At 51.8% G+C, this 20,372-nt stretch overlaps 1 protein-coding gene across 1 annotated transcript in view; it reads right to left on the minus strand.

Moving 5' to 3' along the window:
• Window positions 1–2,418: 2,418 nt before the first annotated feature.
• BCAR1 (BCAR1 scaffold protein, Cas family member) overlaps window positions 2,419–20,372 on the minus strand; it is a 37,889-nt gene continuing 19,935 nt past the window's right edge. The window contains exons 2-7 of the mRNA XM_081871848.1: window positions 14,269–14,904; window positions 7,413–7,559; window positions 7,142–7,249; window positions 5,506–6,645; window positions 3,794–3,883; window positions 2,419–3,289 (exon numbers count right to left, since the gene is read on the minus strand). Coding sequence (XP_081727974.1) covers window positions 2,768–3,289; window positions 3,794–3,883; window positions 5,506–6,645; window positions 7,142–7,249; window positions 7,413–7,559; window positions 14,269–14,904 — 2,643 coding nt within the window. The 3' untranslated portion in view covers window positions 2,419–2,767. The remainder of the gene's footprint in view (window positions 3,290–3,793; window positions 3,884–5,505; window positions 6,646–7,141; window positions 7,250–7,412; window positions 7,560–14,268; window positions 14,905–20,372) is intronic.

Genomic DNA, 20,372 nt, shown 5'->3' on the forward strand with positions numbered 1-20,372 from the left:
AATGGTGGTCAGTGGGTTTACGTATTTCCAGTGAAATTCTTAGACAGCAACTTGGGGGAATGTCACACTTGCGCTGAGGCTGAATTCACAGGCAGAGGTGGCTGCTGACCAATCCAAAAACCCAAGCTAGATCCGTGCCACCCAGAAACATGGGAAGCAGCCTTATAGAATCAAGACCATTGCTCTCATTCAGTGATAGTGACTCTTCAGGGTTTCAGGCAGGGTTTGCTCCCAGCCCAATCTGGAGGTACCCAGGATTGAACACGGGACCTTCTGCATGCAAAGCAAGGGCTCTGTCACTGAGCTCCAGTGGAAGGCTCTCTCAAGCCGCAATCCTGTGGGAGTAAACTCCCTTGAAGTCAGTGAAACTTACTTGTGAGTAAGCCTGCATTGGGTTGCACAGGCCCCTTTGCTCCACTCAGGAACAGCAGAGAAGAGAACCACTTCCAGCTTTCCTTGCTAAGATGTGAACGTATCTTCCAAAACATGGGGGTGTAAATGGTGATGTATGAGCCCCCCAGTTTTTCTACAGCATGTTTAGCTCTTTAATTGATGGCAAAAAGACACACACACTCCCCACAGTGTTTTCCCAGCCATTTAGTGGCTTATCCACTCAAGTCAGTGTGATTCTAGAAGGGGAAAGGGCAGGAGGAGGAGTTAGAATTAGCTGCTGATTAGGTACTTGAGCCAAGGCAGTCAGTCGTCCAGGCTGCCATTACCCAGCCAGTTGCCCACTACCCTGTTCTCCAGCCAGGCTCAGCCAAGCTATTGAATCTATCTGGGTCTTTGAAAGGAGCAAGGAAGCCAAGTTCAGGGTTGTTGTTTTTTAACCATGATTAAATTTGCAGGTCGAAATAACAGGATCTTAAGGGCAGGTCCCACCCAGAAGGTACTAGGCCAGCCAATGTTACAAATGCAAATTGATATTACTCCTGGCCCTGTGTTTACTGCCCAGAGTTACTGCCTTAGCATAAAGATGTGATCATTCCAAACATTGAAAAGCGGCAGTTTCTCTATGGAGGCGCAGCCTCTCCATGTGCCAGCCCAGGGCAACCAGGAATAACAGAATGTGCCTTATACAAAATCAGACCACAGGTCCACCTGGCTCAGCCTTATCTACAGGGACCTGCAGCAGCTCCCCGGGGTTTGAGACAAGGAGACACTCCTGGCCTTACCTTGAGATGCTTCAAGAATCATAGAATCATAGAGTTGGAAGAGACCACAAGGGCCATCGAGTCCAACCCCCTGCCAAGCAGGAAACACCATTAGAGCACTCCTGACATATGGTTGTCAAGCCTCTGCTTAAAGACCTCCAAAGAAGGAGACTCCACCACACTCCTTGGCAGCAAATTCCACTGTCGAACAGCTCTTACTGTCAGGAAGTTCTTCCTAATGTTTAGGTGGAATCTTTTTTCTTGTAGTTTGGAACCATTGCTCCGTGTCCGCTTCTCTGGAGCAAAGGGAAATGGTAATGAGAAGAGGAAAGGATGAGCCCCACAGAAGGAGCTTTGTAAAGCCAAGTTTCACTCTGAGCTGGGTGAAAAGGGACTTTCTTTTCTCTGTCCTGAAACTCCCAACATTCAGCTTCCTTGGAGTTCTGGCGTCATGAAAGAGGGAGGGAAGACTTTTCTCTTTCCACTTTCTCCATGCCGTGCATGATTTTACAAACTTCTATCACTCCACCTCTATCTAGCCTTGTCTCTGAACTAAAGAGGTCCAAATGCTTCGACCATTCTTCACAGGGGAGTCAGTTGTTTTGTCCGCCCTTTTCTGAACCTTCTCCAGCTCTACAATATCCAGAGGCCATACACAGTACAGTGGTACCTCGGGTTACACACGCTTCAGGCTACAGACGCTTCAGGTTACAGACTCCGCTAACCCAGAAATATTACCTCGGGTTAAGAACGTTGCTTCAGGATGAGTACAGAAATCATGATCCGGCAGCGCAGTAGCAGCGGGAGGCCCCGTTAGCTAAAGTGGTGCTTCAGGTTAAGAACAGTTTCAGGTTAAGAACGGACCTCCAGAACGAATTAAGTTCTTAACCCGAGGTACCACTGTATTCCAAATGCAGTCGCAGCCCATAGCTTTGTGCATTTGCACTGTGACATCGGCACTTTACTTTTCGTCCAGGCATGGTAGTGAAGCTGGAACGGATCAACGCTCTCCCCTGTTTTGGACATGCAAAGTTTTAGACCAAATTGCTGCCTAGTTGAGAACCCTAATGAGACACACACATTCTCTCTCTGCTTGTGGAGCTGATCACCTTCCTTCTGTGTCGACTGAACAACCTGGGCAAATTTGTTTGCTAGCATCCCAAGACTCTTCCACAGATAAAGGCACTGATGTAACCATGACAAGAGAAACACACACACACACACACACACACACACTGATCTTTCTCCCGTACCCCCTAATTGCTTGGATTCTATGTCTCTTTATTTGATTTAAATAGTGCTCATTAGCCAAACCATTTCAGAATCAAACAGGGTGTGGGGGAAGGGGAAGGATAACTATTTGCCTTCCACCACCTTCTCCCCGGTTGCCATCAGGGCCGTCAAGATCCTCCTTTGTGAACCACATCAGGCACATGGGAACCACTGGCAGGAAGGTCCATTGTCTGTGGAGCATAGAGGGAGGGGAGGGAGCAGCCAGCCCACCAACCCAGGAGAGTCTGGATAAGTATTTACAGCCCATTTGCAGTGTTTGGGTGGGTGGGTGTGGATCGTCGGCAGGCCTCCCCCCGCCCCTACGAAGCCAAGGGCGGGCTTCACATGGCCGCGAGCTGCCCCAGCACCATCCGGAACTGCTGCGTGCTGTTTGCGAGCTCGTGGACCCGTGCCACCATGTCCTGGGCAGCAGCGGGGGAGGGGTACTGTAGTGCGGCCACCTTGGTGGTGGCCACAATCTCCTTGAGCATGTCACAAAGCAGGTTGCTGTAGTGGGTGACCTTGTGGCGCACGTCCTGCGCCTTGGCCTGGCGCGAGAGAGTGTCCCCGATGAAGACCAGCTTGTGGGCGCTCAGGATGACGAACTTGCTGTGTGCCACGAAGATCTTGGGGGGCTGGTTGGTGCTGACGGCCGTGAAGAAGGCGTCCACGGCGTTGGTCAGGGTGGTGAGGTTGGCCTCGCACTGCTCCAGGTAGAAGAGGAGCAGCTGCCGGTCGGAGGGGCAGAGAGAGGCGCCGTCCCCGGCCCGCACGTGGGCGTAGTGCTGCGGGGGCGTCCAGTTGGACAGGTCGTTGTCGATGGGCCGCGTGACCTCCTGCTCCAGGCGCTCAAACTGCTTCAGCTGCGGACAGGGGGGGGGGGGACACAGGGTGCTCCGTCAAGCAAGGGTGGGCTGTCGAGGACAAATTGCTCCCCCCCCAGCTTGTGACAAAATGAGCCAGCTTCCTCCCCGCAGGGCTACCTGGGACCTGGGCTTTGCCACTGGGATGTGGTGGCATCCTGAAAGCCACAGATCCACACAACCCGGCCCTACCGTTAGGCAGAGTGAGTACGTAGACTCGGGCAGCTGACTTTTGAAAGCAGTGAATGGGAGGTGAAGGTGGAGAGGCAGGAGTGGAGAGTGCCACATGGTCTGCCCTGTTTAAGCTAGCCTGGCATCCTTTACCATCAGTGGCGACCAAACATTTTTGGGCCACCGCCCCATTTGTTCCATGAACTCATCCCCAGTGCCTGCTACCCTGCCAAAAGCATTACAGGTGATGACCATGTTGTGCATGCGCCATTGACATGTGCCTGGCAAAAGCCTTAGTGGCGGGGCTGGACCCAGGAAGCCCACCCCACTCACCTGTTGCTGCTCCAGGTGCCCCTTCCCTTGCCGGATGATGTTGCCCCTCTCAAGCAGCTCCTTCTGGGTTTTCTCAAACTCTTCCTTTCCCTAGTTGTTTTTTAAAGGGGTGAAAAGGAGGTTAGTGCGGGTGCAACCAGAGGGACAGACCCACAGCACAAGGAACCCACTCCCATCAGTGCTAGAGCATCTGCTTGGCATGCAGAAGGTTCAGCCCCCGGCACCTTCACTTTGAAAAGGTTCTGGGCCAAGGCATCCAAAAAAGGACTCTTCACCAACCTGGCTCCCCCCAGATGTTTTGGAACTGCAATTTCAATCAACCCCAGTCAGCACATCTGGTGGACACCTGGTCGGTAAGGGCATGTGTAGGCAACACTGTGCTACCTGGATCAGTGACTTGACTCTGTAAAAAGGCCTATTTCCTATTTGCCTGTTTTTCAGCTTTCCACCACTGGGAAGGGCCGTACCCCAGCGGTTCAAGCACCTGCCTGGCAGGAGGAAAGTCCCCAGGTTCAAACCTTGACATCTCCAGGAGAAGGCTCCCTTGAGAGTCTGGAGCACCAGCACCCATCAACAGAGACAGCCCTGAGCAAGAGAGCCCCATGATGTGACCTGGCAAAAGGCCACCACAGCCCTGAGAGCCTCTCCCTGGCAGGGACCAGAGGCGGCACTGGAGGTGGTTGTGTGCAAAATCCAGTGGGGTAAGAGTGCTAGTCTGCTGCAGCAAAACCAAACAAGAGTCTTGCAGAAGACATGTGACTGGTAGGCACACTTATTGGTTGAGCTGAAAGATATTTTATCGTCTGAGGCAAAAGAGACGATGGCAGCTCCTGCTATTCTACATACAAAAACTGACTAGACCAGCAGCTGGAACATACTTCAGCACTGGTAATGGGGCAGCAGCCTTTACAGCCCCCAAGGGCAGCAAGCCTCTGGGCACATCTGCCTTGGGCAGCTGCCTCACCCTGTCTCATGAAAGGGCCGGACCAGATTATTCAATTATAAACCTGCAGGCAGGGCCTGTTTTTTTTTTAAAGCAAAAATCTTTGTGCAGGGCCCAAGAAACTTCAGAGGCTTTGTATATTAATGGCAATACTTAACCTAAGGCAAAGTGGGTGAAGAGCGGAGAGAGGAGGGGGCCTTCCTGCTTCTGCCACCTGGGGTACAAAACTCCTTATCTCCCAAAAAAATCTATTTTGAAGCTGTTAATTTTGCTGGTGTTGATATTGACATATTGTATCCTTGTTTTTAGATCTTATTACGAATTATGTGAGGAAGATTTAATTTTGCTCTTTACGCTTTGATTATGTTTTCATTCACCGCTATATTCTTGCAATGATGTGAACCTTTCCATGTGGTAAGCCGCCTTGAGCATGGCTTAACAATGGAAAGGTGGAAGATATATAGAAGATGATAACGATGGAAAACTTAGCCTGGTGCCAGGCTTTTAAAATATAGAACTATTATATTCTGGCTGCATTTCCCAGGAGTGTGGCTTGGGGGCTGGAACCTAGCAAGAGGTTTGACCCCTGAGGATGACGGGACTTTGGGAACGGAGGTGGAGGACTGAGCAAGGCCTGCCCCCCCCACCTGTCCATCTTCCCCCAGTGGCGGCTTGTCCCTTTGGAGGCTGTGTGTGTTATGTGTGTGAGCATTCTGCCCTTCCCCCCCCCCACAGCACACCCCTCGTCTTCCCCGCCGCCCAACCCCACCTGCAGGTGGACGTAGTCATAGTCTTCCATCCAGCCGCCCTCGCTGTTCTCATACTGCCCCTCGGGCGAGTCCTGGGTCAGGAACTTGGGCGGAGAGGGCAAGGGCCGGGACTGGATGCTGCTTGCCTTGTCAGCCGGGGTGCCATGGGTGAGGCTGCCATCCCCTCCCAGGGAGGTGGGGGGCACCTTGGTCCTCCGGAAGAGCAAGGAGGCGTTCCCGTGCAGGAAGGAGGCCAACTGCTTGGTGTCGTCCGGCACCCCCCGCGAGTACATTATCAGGTGCTCCAGGTCGTCCGGCGGGGACCCTGGCTTGCCAGCCACCAGGGCGCCAGGGGCCCAGCCGCAGCCATCCAGAGCCTGGCTGTGCCGCAGCAGAGCCTGGTATACGTCCTCCATCTTCTGCACCTGCTTGCTCAGCTTGGCGTAGAGGGAGCGGTCTGAGGCCTGCGAGGCGCTGCTCACGGCCGCGCGGGCAAACTCCAGCAGTTCCCGCAGTGCCCCCCGGACATTCTCGGCCGCCCCCTGGATGCGGGCCGCTTGCACCTCCATCTGCTCGGGGCTGCGCCAGCTGCCGCTGATGAAGGACATGAGGTAGGAGACAGCGGTGCCCACATTGCCCTGGAGCCGGGCCAGCGTCTCCATGGCAACGTCCTGGTCGAGGTGCAAGTCCCTGTCAGGGGCCTCCTTGACGGGCACCATGTCCAGGGAGGAGCTGGAGTGGTTGCTGCGGGTGCTGCCCGTGCTGGAGGCGGAGAGGCGCTTGCCGTCGCCTGCCTTGCCCTCCCGGTCCACCTGGGGTGGCACGTCGTAGATGTAGTCGCCCTCCCCGTCTTTGCTGCCCACCGGCAGCTCCCGCGGCACGTCGTAGACCTCCTGGCTCGCCAGCTTCCTCAGGCCAGGTGGCACGTCGTAGATCTCCTGGGCCTCGGGAACCCCTTTGGTGGCGGCTGGAGGTACGTCGTACACATCCTCAGGCAGGTAAGGCTCTGCCACCGGCGCGGAGGGCTGGGCAAGGATGAGTGGGTGTCGTAAGGGATCAAACGGCTTGGCCTTGCAGAAGACGGGGGGCACGTCGTATGTCTCCTCCCGCGCGGGGCCATCGGGGACGTCTTTGCTGACAGATGGGGGGATGTCGTACACCTGCAGGAGGGTATTAAAGCTGGCGTTTAACCCAGCAGCACATCTGTAGCCCCCTCTGCTTGTAACATGCTGCTAGTTCGTTTCTGGGTCCCATTCAAGGTGCTCACTTGGGCCCCAAAGACTGACATTTTCCCTAGAGACTGTCTAAGGTGCCCAGATCGGCAAATGGGGGGGGCCCTCTTGGTAGTTCCTTGCCCTCAAGAGGCTCTGGGGGAGGGTCTAGCATTCAGCTTTTTGTTTCTTAACATCTGTGGCCATAAAACTGTTTCTCTTAAGTTACACAATAAATCAAGCCTATGCTTCGGAAAGTGTACTTGGTGGGGTGGGTGTTTCTTGGCAATTTTTGTTTTGCCTCCGGGTCAATCGCCTTCTACTCTGCCTTGGGGTCAGAGTGGCTCTCCTAAGCACTGGGGCAGCCCCCCACCACAGCCCCTGCCACTGAAGCTAGAGGCCCTCCCCACTTCCACACCTCGGAAACCTTGCACACCATACTCACCACCTGCAGGCCTTTTTCCACACTGGGGGGCACATCATAAATATCCTGGGCATGAGCCAGATCCCTGCTGTTAGGGCCCTTGACTGCCAAGGTGGGGGTGTCATATACCTGGCAAAAGGAACAAAGGAGAGCAAGAGGTGTTAATTTCCAATGAGTTTGAAACCCATTGAGGGCTGGGGATATGGAAGCAGAGGTTTCACAACCAACCCACCTGCGTGGGCCCCATGCCAACCAGACTCCCCCCACTTCTAGAAGGCAGGGCAACACTCACTTCCTGGCTGCCTTGGTTCCCCAGTAGACCCCGTGTCGGGGGCACGTCGTAGATCTCCTGGAGGTGGCGGGGAAAGTCGTACTCATCCTGCTCTCCTTTGGGGGAGTCATAGACGTAGACCTGACCCACACGCGTGGGGACGACAACCTGCAAGGGGAAAAAAGGGGGGTGGATGAGACAATGTTTGCTGGGCTAGGCAGGTGGGAACCTGGCTGGGAAAGTCACAGGTCTGACCTCCACTTGCCTGAGGCTAACTCTGGGGGCTCCAATGGGTCTGAGACACCGCAACATCTCAGGCTCACCTACTGCATTCACCAAGGATCCTTTCCTCCCCCCCCCTCGCACTTTTAGGGGGGTTGGGAGATGCCCTAAAGACTAGCTCAAAGTCACCCTGAAAAGCCAGGGGTGGGGGGACATCAGCGCCCCTCCAAGCATTCAGCCAAGTCCAATGCATTATCCAGTGCCCTGACCTCTTGGATGCTTCCTAACGCCCAAATGCTGCTGAAGAGCTTTTTCACGCTGGGGCGAACAGTACTGGGAACATACCACTGATCCTAAAAGATGCTCTTAAATAGCATCTGTGTGTGTCACATAGGATGCAGCTCGTCCTTTCCTCCAGCAGAGGGTGCTGCCTGCCCACAGGCAGCCCCCGTCTGGAAGGAACCTCCAGGCACCTTGCAGCAGGAGCCCCTTCTCCAGGGGAGGCAGGGATGACATCATGTTCTATTTCTGGCTCTGAGCAAATGAAGGGCTTGGAGATGAAGCACAATGTGCGCTCATTCCCTCATGGGCAGCCGCTTCTAGAGGCGGGGGAAGGCGAGGGACCCTGCCGCAGACGCCTTCCCGGCTGCCGCTAGTTTGCAGAGCAGGGGGGTGGGGTGGGGTGGGGGGAGTGCATGCATAGAGAGGCATCGGAAGCCAGAGGCTGCAGGAGTCTCCAAGCGCATTTGTGCACAGTCAGAGAGCAATACAACAAAAACGTGGAATTCCGCTACAAGGTTAAGCAGGAATGAGTCTTTGCAAAAGCCGGCTCTTGCTAACTCAATTATAACAATGCACTCAGGTTGCATTATTTATCTTGCTTCTGATCTGCCTGGGGTAGGGTAAAGAGCTGCCAAAAACACTGAAGCTCAGAGAGGAGGCAAGTTGCCCCCGCATGCCGTAAGAACACAAGAAGAGCCTATTGGTCAGGCTCATGACCACCCAGGTGCCTCAGGGAAGCTGGACCAGGACACAAGGGCAGTTTCTCCCCTCCTGCGGTTTCCAGCAACTGGTATTCAGAAGCATTACTGCTTCTGACCTTGGAGGCAGAGCAGAGCCATCATGCCTAGTAGCTACTAATGAAGACTCATCTCTCCTGGAATGGGGACCTCAGAAATGGCAGGTGGGTCAAAGAGGGGATGGATGCAAAACATGGTGTCTGCAAGGTCTGGTATACAGAAATTAGTGAGCCAAAGCACTCCTAAGAACATAGGAATGCAAGAAAAGCCCTGCTGGATCAGGCCCATGGCCTATCACATCCAGTATTCTGTTCCCAGGTACCTGTGGGGAAACCCGCAAGCAAGACCTGAGCACAAGAGCCCTCTTCGCTCCTGGTATTCAGAAGCATTGCTGCCTCCAACCACTGAGGCACAGAATCGCCCTTTGGGCTGGTAGCCGCTGATAGCCCTCTCCTCCTTCATGAATTTGTCTAATCATTTTCTAAAGCTATCTAGGTTGGTGGTCATCATTTCCCCCTGTGGGAGCGAGTGCCATAGTTCAACTATGGCACATTTCAACCACTTACCCCCAATCCCAAACTACACAAATGACCCCAGGCAAGAGCTGGTGGCAGCAGCACCACCAATTGTCTCCATAGCAAATGTGCAACCTCTCCCAGGTAATACCCCAGATCTAAAGTCTCCCAAGACACTTTGGATGCTAGTATCTACAGATCTGATGCTTTGCAACAAAAATTAAAAGAAGCAGGAAAACCAACATATAATTAGCAAGTTAATAAGATTCTCATGAGGGTGGGAATACACATTTTGCAGGTTTTCAAGCCAACAGAGCCTGCCAAGGACTTCAAGATTTCATCATGCACAGCCCACGTATTCCAAACACCACAGCCATAAGGTGTGGGAACTTGTTTTGTTTGAAAAGGGAAAGTGGTGGTTCTCAGGATGGCAGCCATCGAACCAGAGGTGTGCTTGATGGCATCGCTTCATATCTTTAGGAGAACCTTCACTTATGGTTAATGGTCAAAATTCCCCAGCTGTTACTGGACTCCCACCACCCCTATCCCTGGTCCTGCTACCTAGGGAGGATGGGAATTGCAGTCCAGCAACAGCCGGGGACCCAAGTCTGAGAAACACTGCTTTAGGATAACCAACTAGGACCTGGGAGAGACCAGGGTTCAAATCCCTGCTTGGCCTTAAATCTTTCCCTTGATGACCTTGGGGGCCAGGCACTGCCCCTCAGCCTAACCTAAAAAGGGCAGAAGACCCCCTGCATGCCACCTGGAGCTGCTCAGAGGAAAAGGTGGGATATAAATGCAATACGTAACGTGGCACTGCCCTGAAAAATGGAGATCTTCCCATGGCACAGAAGCAGCCAGATGCTGCAACGCAGGTTTGCCCAGAGTGGTGCCACTCGCACAGCGCCACCATGAGCCACTCCCCAAACACACACACAAACACACCCTGCATGGTACCCCTTTGGCCTGCCCTCAAAGGCAGGAAAAAGCAACAAGGTCACCGGCGAGGAAGAGGCGTGGGTGGGGACCTAGCAGGCAGGCAGGCAGGCCTGGCCAGCTGCCAAGTGAGAGAAGCTTTTTTCCTGAATCATTTACTGCTCTGCCAGGCCTGCTCCATCCGAATCTCCTTCAAGGTCAGCCAGCAGCAGCAGCAGCAGCAGCAGCGGCTACTTAACAGAGGACAAGCATGCCAGGTGCTTTGCCTACTGCCAACACACAACACACAGGACTATCGGTCTCCCCAGCCCAATACTGTCTGCACGGACTGGCAGTGGCTTTCCAGAGATTCAGGCCGCTAGAGCCTCATCTACCTGGAGACGCCAGGGATTGAACCGGGGACTGTCTGCATGCAAAGCATGAGCTCTGCCACTGAGCTGTGAGCCACCTCCTAAACATAAAACAAGGACTGTATCTAACTACGTTAGGCTCAGAGCAGACACATGGAAATTAACAGACCCCGGTTTGTAATGTCCTTGTTTGCCTTTAGTTGGCTGAGGAAGGCAAGGGGAGCAAACAGACTAACCAGAGAGCATTTTCCCTGGGTTTTCCCAGGTTGGTTGGTTGGTTTTTGCTTTCGGGGGTCAAAATTCCATTGTCAGGAATGCATTGGAAACTTCCTCAAAGGAATCAATGGAAATCACCAACAGGTTATGCAAACGCTCGCCTAAGGAACGATTTCTGGGGGACGCCTTGTGATTGTAAAGCAGGACCTGTGTGTACTAACACTGGATACAATCCGAAGGTTCCAGTCCTCAAGGTTCTGAATGAAACAGGGGTTCAGGTATGACACAGGAAGCTGCCTTACACTGAGACTGTGTATACACCATTCATTTAAAGCATATTTCTCCTCCCCAGCCCCAAAGATTCCTGGGAACTATAGATTGTTTAGAGCGTTGGGAACTGTAGCTCTGCGAAGCATAACGACAACTCTCATGATTTTGGGGGCAGGGATAGTACATGGTGTGTACACAGCCTCAGTCAGGCGACTGGTCCACTTAGCTCAGTATGGCCCACTCTGATGTACAGCAGCTCTCTCTGGGGTTTCAGGCAGAGGTTCTCTACCGAGGACTGAATCTGGGAACTTCTGCAGGCAAACCAAACGCTCCAACCCTCTGCTCTCCCCTTGCATTGCAAGACCCCACATTTTGATATGGCACTCTGGGAAAAACCAAAGGCATCAGCCATGCCCAGCGATGCCTCCTTACAAGAGCCTTGTCCGTCTCCAATCCAGAAACAGGCTTGCCCAGGAACCAAGTTGAGGGAGCCTCAGAGATGGATAAGGAGGCCTCCCACCCAGAGGGAGGCCATTTCCTTTCCCAGGGAGAAACAGGAAACCGCTCCTCACAGCCTGCTGCAAACCCCCCTCCCCAGGGGAAAGCCATGCTGGAGCACACACACACCCCTGTCTCCACCCTCCACTGCAGAGGGAGGCAGGGGAGGCAGGAGGCAAGGCTGCCTTGGTGCAAATCTCCAGGAAGCTCTCTGTAAGGAATGCAAGCACCAGCACTTGGGGGCAGGGGAAGGCAACCCAGCCCCAGCAGTCCAGGAACACTAACTGCCTCTGCCCCCGTGCAGAGAAGCAAAGAGTTTTTAAAAGCAGACAGTAGTAGGTTGATTGCCACATTGGGGTAGCTGCTGCCTGCCCACAATGAGCAAGGCAGGCTGAAAAATCCCAGGGCATCTTTGCAGTCTGAAGCGTGGCTGCTGGTGTTGCAAATGGATTTCTCTCCCCCCTGCAGGAACCCCCAGGCCAGCAGAGCCAGCAGGGTGCAGCAGGAGCCAGCTTAAGGCACTGCTCTTTAGGCTGGCTCCTCTGGTGTTACTACTGATGTTCAGCTGAAAGACTTTGGTGTGTGAGTATTCTATTGCGGTTTTAGCAATTCATGCTTACCTGCCAGGATAAAAATATTTTAAACAAATTACTTAACTGCATTGCTTAGCTGTGATTCCTGCACTGCAGGGGGTTGGGCTAGATGACACTTGAGGTCCCTCCCAACTCAACAATTCTATAACCACCAACCACCCTTTGCTACAACTCCCTGGTCCCCAACCTCTACTTTAGCTAGACATAAGAATGGCTTCTTCTGCTTTCCCCCATTTACCTTTCTCCTCTTGCCTCCCTTATATTAAAATATACCTTGTAAGCCCATCAGGGCAGCGGACTGTGGTCTTGAATGCCATGCAGATCAGCAGTGCATCCATTAGTGTTCTAACAACAGCAACCTGCATGTGTTTCCTCGTTGTTCTTCTTTCCATTGCCTCCCACCATTTCACATTTATGCCCACGCACCTGAATTCAACGGGCAGTTTGACTATGAGCTCCGTGGGACAGGGAACTTCTTTGCTTCTGTTTCTCCTTGCATGTGTCCGAGGGGCAGCTGATGTAGCCCTCTCCAGATGTCACTGGGGCCCCCAGCTCCCATCCGCCTCTGCAGCCAGCCTGCCCAATGGTCAGGGTTAATGGGAGCTGGAGTCCACCAACCACCTCTGCAGCCAGCCTGCCCAATGGTCAGGGTTAATGGGAGCTGGAGTCCACCAACCACCTCTGAAGGGAATCATGCTGGACACCCCTGGCGTGCGAGGCTGTACAGATAATTCATAATAATGGACCCCGTGCAGAAGAAGCACTTTTCTCTCGACCGTGAAAAGCGCCCAGCTCAGCAACCGCTAACAAGGAACCATTTATGCCCCTTTCTCTTTCTCTGTGCCAAAACTCGCAAGACAATGCCTTCACAGCCACTTTACTACCACTGTCTGACTGCAGGAATAAAAGCCACTCTTGCCCACTTTGACGGCAGAGTGGTGGATTTCTCCTGAGAGCATCGTTCCTGCATCTGACTCTCTGCTCTCGTGCTAAACCCGGAGGGGGTGGGCTGGGGAGAGCTGCCTCTGCCTATTCACAACGGAAGCCAGTGATGGGCAAGAAACCGGCGGCATCACTTAACCCACCTTTCCTTTCCCCCTCCTCCTGCTCTTCCTCCTAAGGGGGTTTTCAACATTTTAAGACTTGATTCTGCTTTTCTTAAAATTAAAAAGGGGGGGGGAGAGATAATCTACTTTCATTTGCATAAACACACAAGTGGCAATTTAAAAATAGATCAGACAGCTCTCCTGCAGCGTGAAGGGAAGTAGGACAGAATACTGAATCGGTGCTTGATTTGCTGCCCAGTGTGCCTGTCAAATGCATTGCAAAGCTGCCCAGGCTTAAGCATGGCAGAGTTGGTCCCCATTGGCCTATACAAGAAATCACCCGCTGGCATGCGGATAGGGTATCCTTTCTTTATACCAGCCTGGCATCCCCCAGATGTTTTGGACTGCATCTCCCACCAGCCCCACTTTGGGGGAGGCTGCTTTAAGCTGTCCTTGTAGGGAAGGCGTTCCCACCTCTTGGGATTGTGCTGGCTGCCCTTTCTCCCCATGCTGGTGCTCTGAAGGAACATTAGAACATAAGAACATCCTGCTAGATCAGGTCAACAGCCCATCTAGTCCAGCATTCTGGTCTCACAGTGGCCAGCCAGGTGCCTCTTCTGGGAAGCCTGCAAACAGGATTCAAACTCAATAGCAGCCTTCCTGTGGCTTTCAGCAACAGGTATTCAGAATCACTGCTGCCTCCAGCTGTGGAGACAGAGCATAGCCATCATGGCTAGAAGCCACTGATAGCCATCTCCTCTGTGAATTTACCTAATCCTCATTTGAAGCCATCACTGCCTCCTGGGAGAGAGAGAGTTCCATAATTTAACTATGTGCTGTGTGAACAAGGGCTTTCTTTTACCTGTCTCGATTCTTCCTAAATTCAGCTTTACTACATGTCCACCAGTTCTAGCAACGGGAGAGGGAGAAAAACTTACCCCCATCCACTTTCTCCATGCCATGCATAATTTTATAAACTACCCTGTCTCCCCTTCCTTGCCTTTTCTTTAAACTCAAAAACCCCAAACGCAGCAACCTTCCTTTAGAGGGGAGTCGCTTCATCTGCTTGATCGTTCTGCTTGCCCTTTTCTGAACCTTTCCCCACTCTGCAATATCCTTTTCGAGGCGACGCAATCAAAACTGTACGCAGTACTCCAAGAGGGGGCCACACCTTAAACTTGCCAAGTGAACAGGTGCGCTTCAGAGGCTTACCTTTCCTTGGGTCTTTGGGGCTTCCCATCCCCGTCCATCCAGCGAAGGAGGCACCTGGTAGATGTCCTGCCCCAGCCCTGCAGGTGCTGGAGGGACCTGGTAAATGTCCTGGGGCGGGCTGGTCGGTCCAGCTGGTACTTGGTACACCTCCTGGCATTGAGAGGGGCTCTGCTTTGGGTAGGTGGGGGGCTGCTTGCCCGGGGGCGACTGGAACTGGCCCGCGGTCACTGTGCCCTGGTGGAGGGGGGCCCCCGGGGCCTTGTTTGGCGCCGGCACCAGGTAGACATTGTCCTCTTGGGGCAGGAAGGAGGGGTGCATAGAGGTGTACTGGGAGGCGGGGGACGTGGTGTAGCCCCCTTGGTGAGTGTAGGCCAGGGGGGTCTGCCCCGTCGGTTGCGGCGTCTGCTGTGGTGTCTGTGGCGTCTGCTGCGGCAGCTGCTTCTTGTCGTACATGCCCACCAGGATCTTGAGGCGGTTGCCGGGGACGATGCCCTGCCGCCCGTGCAAGGAGCAGAGCCACCAGCCATCCAGCCCTTGCGTGTTGCGCTCCAGCACCGTCATGATGTCGCCCTTACGGAAGGAGAGCTCGTCCGGGGACTCGGCCACATTGTCGTAGAGCGCCTTGGCCAGCACGTTCTGCAAGAGAGACAGAGAGGAGGGGAGTTAGGGCGGTCAGCAGGGGGCGGCAGAGGGCATGGGGGAAAAGGGGGGACACAGCAAGTGGCAGGGCACCAATGGCTGAACAGTGTAGAGAGAGGTCAGCAACTGGCACACCCACACACCCACCCCTAACTGTAAAAGATGGCTCCCAGAGGTACAATTTGCAGTCAGCATCACATAAACCATGCTCAAAAGGATCACCGGAGTGAAGTGTTCACAGAGGGGCCATACTCACGCCATAAATTTAAAACACCATGATACCACTTTAAACAAGACACGGTTTCTCCCTCTCCCTAAGAATTATGGGAGCTGTAGTTTGTTTTAAGGGTGCTGAGAGTTGCTAGGAGGCCCTTATTCCCCCCGCAGAGCTACAATTCCTAGAATTCCCTGGGAAGAGGGATTGACTCTGGGAACCGAGGCTCTTTCAGGGCAATAGGGGTCTGAAACTGCTTTAAATATACAGTGCAGACAGGGCGTGGGCTACATTCCACCCACATCAAAGTAAATGGTTTCTACGCACATACACATCTAGGTAAGCACAACTGCACTTCAAGGACACATTCCAGCCAGGCAAAAGCATTGGAGGGGGCTGTGGAGCAGGGCTGGCGGGGTGTGTGGCCTGGGAAGTGGGGAGTCTCGGGAGCCAAACTGAGAGGCTGGGGTGTGGGGGCTGCATCTGACCCTCGGTCTTGCAGTTCCTCACCCCACATATACCCACCCCCCTGACCATTGCACCTCCTCTTTCTAAATTAAGACTAAGGAGACACCTTCACTGCTATAGCCAAAAAGGGTTGGCCTTCAGAAGGACGTGAGGGTGCCCATGTGACTGCCCCAGCCCAGTTCATGCAAAGATCTCCTTTGAAGTGGAAAAGGAAAGTAATTTATCAATGAGCAAAGGTCACTGGGTGGAACGTCCCAGGCAGGACTCTCCGGTATGTATACAGAACTTGCCTGGTGCCCTAGTAAGAAGAAAGGCTACCTCTTTTACAGGTGAAATTAGCTGGCTCTCCCCCTCCCCACAAATAAAGAACATGAATACACATGGGGGAAATGGGTTAAAAACAACAAACCTGGAGCTAGAGACTTGTGTCGGCCTATTTATAAAAAGCGCTGTTTGCAAACAAAATGACATGCCTAACCGCTGAGAAAGAGATGAGAAGCTTTCAGAAAAGACACCCTGCGCTGAGACGAATATACACACATCTGTGCCTTTTAAAAGAGAGCAAAGGCAATGGAAATGATGTAAGATTTTAAAAGGACGCAAAAGAAAAAGGAAAAAAAAGATACAGACTCTGGGTGATTTTGAACAAAGCAGGAGACACACAAGCAAAGTGGAGCTGCTTTGAGAAGAAATCCAGTTTACAGTGCAATTCCAATGCATGTCTACTCGGAAGTAAGTCCCACCAAGTTCAGTAGGACTAAGTAAGTGCACACACAGAGGCCTACCTGGAAATAAGTGTCATTGGACTCAGTGGGGCTTATCTCAGAGGAATGGCTGCTGCAGATTCCAGCTCAAACCAAACTAATCATTCAGGGTTGTCCTTCTCCTCTCCCTCCCGCATGCCCCGCTCTCTCCTTTTACCCCAACTCTCCTTGCCCCACTCTCCTATGGGGAAGAACCATAGCTCAATGGCAGAGTCTGCCTTGCATCCACAAGGTTCCAGGCAAGGCTGAGCGAGAATCCTGTTAAAAGTCCTCCGGAGTCGCTGCCAGTCAGTGCAGACAATACTGAGCTCAATGGACCAATGGTCTGGCTGGGGATAAAGCAATTCCTGTGATCATTTGCTCTTATTTAAGTCCAAAGAGCGCAAAGCAAATAAATAGCAGCAAATGCTGCTCTTCATTAGCCGGTTTCTTGTTCTTTCAAATTGTGAAGTGCTCCAAACCCAACAACAGAGGAGGATTTTATCAGATGGGCCGGCTGGCAGACCAGCTTAGGGCCTGGGACCCTCCTTCTAGCACAAGCAAAGTCTCTCCTCCCCACTTCTCCTCTCCTGGGCAGGAAGTGCCATAGCTGTGAGTCAACCAGAGAATTCCCTTTGTGCGTCCCACTGCCCTCCACCCCTCCCGCAGCAGCAGGACACGCAGAGATTCAGAAATTACTTCCAAACATAAGTTTCTACTGGAGCCCCAAGGAGGTGGGTGGAAGGGGGAAGCCAGCCTCTTTTGAGTCTTGATGCCAGTCTCTCATCGGTCTTTCCCAACCAGTGTCCTCCAGCTGTTTCGGACCATGACTGCCATCAAACTATGCTGGCTGGAGTTGATGGGAACTGTAGTTGAAAACAGTCAGAAGGCACCAGATTGGGGAAGATTTCATACCTTCCAAACTATGCCTGTTTATAAAAAGGTAAATAACAGGCTTTTTCACTGCGGTCTATCAATTGCTAGTAGGTGCCAACCCAAAAGGGCCACCCTTAAAATATACTTACTCCGTTGCTTGGAAAAAATATTCCGTTTCACATTTTGGTGCTGGATCACACAACAGATTTGCTACTTCTGAACATCACTGTTTTGTGGAAGTTTAAGCTTCAGTACGGGATGCCAAGCAGTAACTCTGCAGAATGAGTTACCGTCACTCAACTCCATACTTCATTCTTTAGTGAGATGCCAGTCTACAGATCTCACCAAACTGCTCTGCCTACTAATTCTTGGCCCCTTCTACATCTCGCTCTCAGTTCTAAGTTCCTTCATGCTTCCTGTACTGTGTTTCCTCCCAGGAGGCCGAAAGCACATTTCCCCCCAGCAAGATTGTTTTGTTTACAACTAGTGGCTGATTGAGGCCCCTTAAGCAAAGAATGAGAAGAAAATGTTTTGTACGGTTTTCAAAGCCCAAGTGGGCGTTCACAGAAAACACAGGGCAGGGAAGGGGGAGCTGTCTGCGGGACAAGAGAAAAAGAAGGGTGATAGCCGAGCAGCACAGCACAAGCTTTGTAAGGAGAAGGTGTCAGGTTCAATACGCAGGGTCCCCAAGTAGGGCTGGGAGAGACCCATCTGAAATCTGGAAAGAGAGCTTTCGGCACTCAGTGGATGACCAGGGATTCCCAAACTGCAATTAGTGGACAGGACCACCAGCTTCATCCAGGTGGTCCACCGTGCTTCTGTGGATTTGTGGCTGAAGACGGGAGAAAGCATGCCCATCACGTTAAATATTCGTATCAACTTTTACTTGTATTTTATTACTTCTTTTATTCCTCACGTTGTGTTTTATTATGTTGCAACTTGAACACAATAAAACACAATTACCTAAGAAATAAAAGAAGGGAGGGGAAGATGCAATTAACATCATACAACATCTAGCACAGGGCACCTTAACTGCTAAAGAATGGGCAGAGGAATATCATTAGATGGTCTGCCAAGACCCTCGGCAATTTTCAAGTGTTCCATTGGGGTGAGAGAACTTGAAAATTGCTGGTGTACTCTGTATATACCAGCTCCCTATGTTCTGAGGACTCTATGTGTTCTTGCTGTGGCCAAAAGTCAGATCCCCTCCCATCCAACTATTCGCCAATGAAAAAAGATTCTTTCCACCTTTGAGTTCACAGGTACGTGGTGTGCTGACAGCCACCAACTCGGCTATACAGTTGGCTGATGCCAGGGACGGGGAACCTGTGGCTCCCAGAGGCTGTCAGGACTTCAACTCCCATCAGCCTCACCCAGCACAATCAATTATCAGGAAATATGGTGGTTGTAGTCCAACAACATCCAGAAGGCAGCAGGTGGATTCCGATCCCTGCTTTATAGCGAAGTAGATGTGTGGTTGCCACTTTGCATGATGGTGAGACATGTTTACATTTCCCCGTGTCGCTGCTTTTGGAACGCACTCACGCCGGAGGCCATGATGGCCACTGACATGGATGGCTTTAAAAGAGAACTGAACAAATTCATGGAGGGCAAGGCTTTCAATGGCTACTAGCCACAATGGCTCTGCTCTGCTTCTGTGGTGGGAAGCAGGATGCATCTGAATGCCAGTTGCTGGAAACCACAGGAGGGGAGGCGGCTCTTGGGCTTGAATCCTGCTTGTGAGGTTTCCCATTAAGGCATCTGGTTGGCCACTGTGAGAACAGGATTCCAGACTATAAGGGCCATTGGCCTGATCCAGCAGTCTCTTATGTTCTTTCCCTAACTGAAGTTCTAACCTTTCCCCTAACCCTTCCCTTCTCCCTTTGCAATTGTTGAATGGAGATGAAGAAAGAGCACAGATCTAAAAACGATGTTCTGTTAAATCTCTCGGAGTGTGGATAAAACCGCCAGCCTGGCCTTGCGCTGCTCCCTATATGTGCTCTTTAATGGGACTATTATTTGATTGCTTATACATGGCACAACCCTTTTCTCTTCCAACCACCAAACTGACCACAGGGTGACTGTGCAAGACATGTAACTGCCATGCTAGGATAGGCTGAGGGAACCCCTCTGTAGGGCTTCTCCTACAAATTTGATGCTGCCTTCCAGGAATTCAAAATATTTTCCAGGCCTGCCCAAACTTTACCAGAAGAGGCCCTCCTGGAATAGGAGACTGAATCTGAAAGCTAGGATATTGTAAGCAACAGGCTCGACTTCCCACCCTCCCCAAGGGAAAGAGGCGGAAAAGGCATCTATGGAAACGGGGCCTCAAATGGACAGATATGTTGCAGAGGCTGGAGGGGGGGGAGGCAGAGAAAAGGAAGAGTTGCTGCTGTTAACAGCCCTAAATGCAGCTATGGGGCATCTGGTCAGGCGCTGTTGCAGCCCCACAAAAATACTGGCTATGCCACAAAGACTCTCCACATTACTGGGGCTACATGGGTTCCTCTGGCGCAGAACTACACCTAACAGCACAATGGCACTTTTTTTCACCACAATGGTTCCCAAAGCAGTTTACAGTAATATTATATTATATTAATAGGTAGGTCATGTTGCTTTCACAATGACAGATCCCAGTGTAAGCGCGGGAATTGGAAAAGAGCTTTCCTGAATATTGTTATCGTGCTGATTGGAGAAAATTCCTCAGAAATCTGGCCCAGAGGTGGAAAGAAGAAAGAGTCCCTACCAGAGAGGAATGGCAAACTAAGTTGATGGACTACGCTGAAATGGCAAAGCTGACCGGAAAGCTCAGAAACCAAGAAGACAAAAACCTCAGGAAAGAATGGGAAAAAATTATAATTTATTTAGGAGACCACTGTAAGCAGATGAAAACATTAGCAGGATTATTATTACACTTGTAGTGCAATAAATACGATGGATAATATAAATATAAAACATAGATTGTGATACAATATGCAGTTGAAAACATTGACATTAGGACCCACTGAAGGGATGGGGGGGGGAGTCATGAGATTCAGAGAAATCTCTGTACATGGAAATGTATTTGTATATGTTTGAAAAATGTTTATGTTTGAAAAATGTGTATGTTTGAAAAATCAAATAAAAAAGATCACAAAAAAGAGAAAATTCCTCAGAAACAAGCC

Source organism: Podarcis erhardii (genome assembly GCF_964252035.2).
Source record: "Podarcis erhardii genome assembly, chromosome: 7".
Taxonomy (NCBI): Eukaryota; Metazoa; Chordata; class Lepidosauria; order Squamata; family Lacertidae; genus Podarcis; species Podarcis erhardii.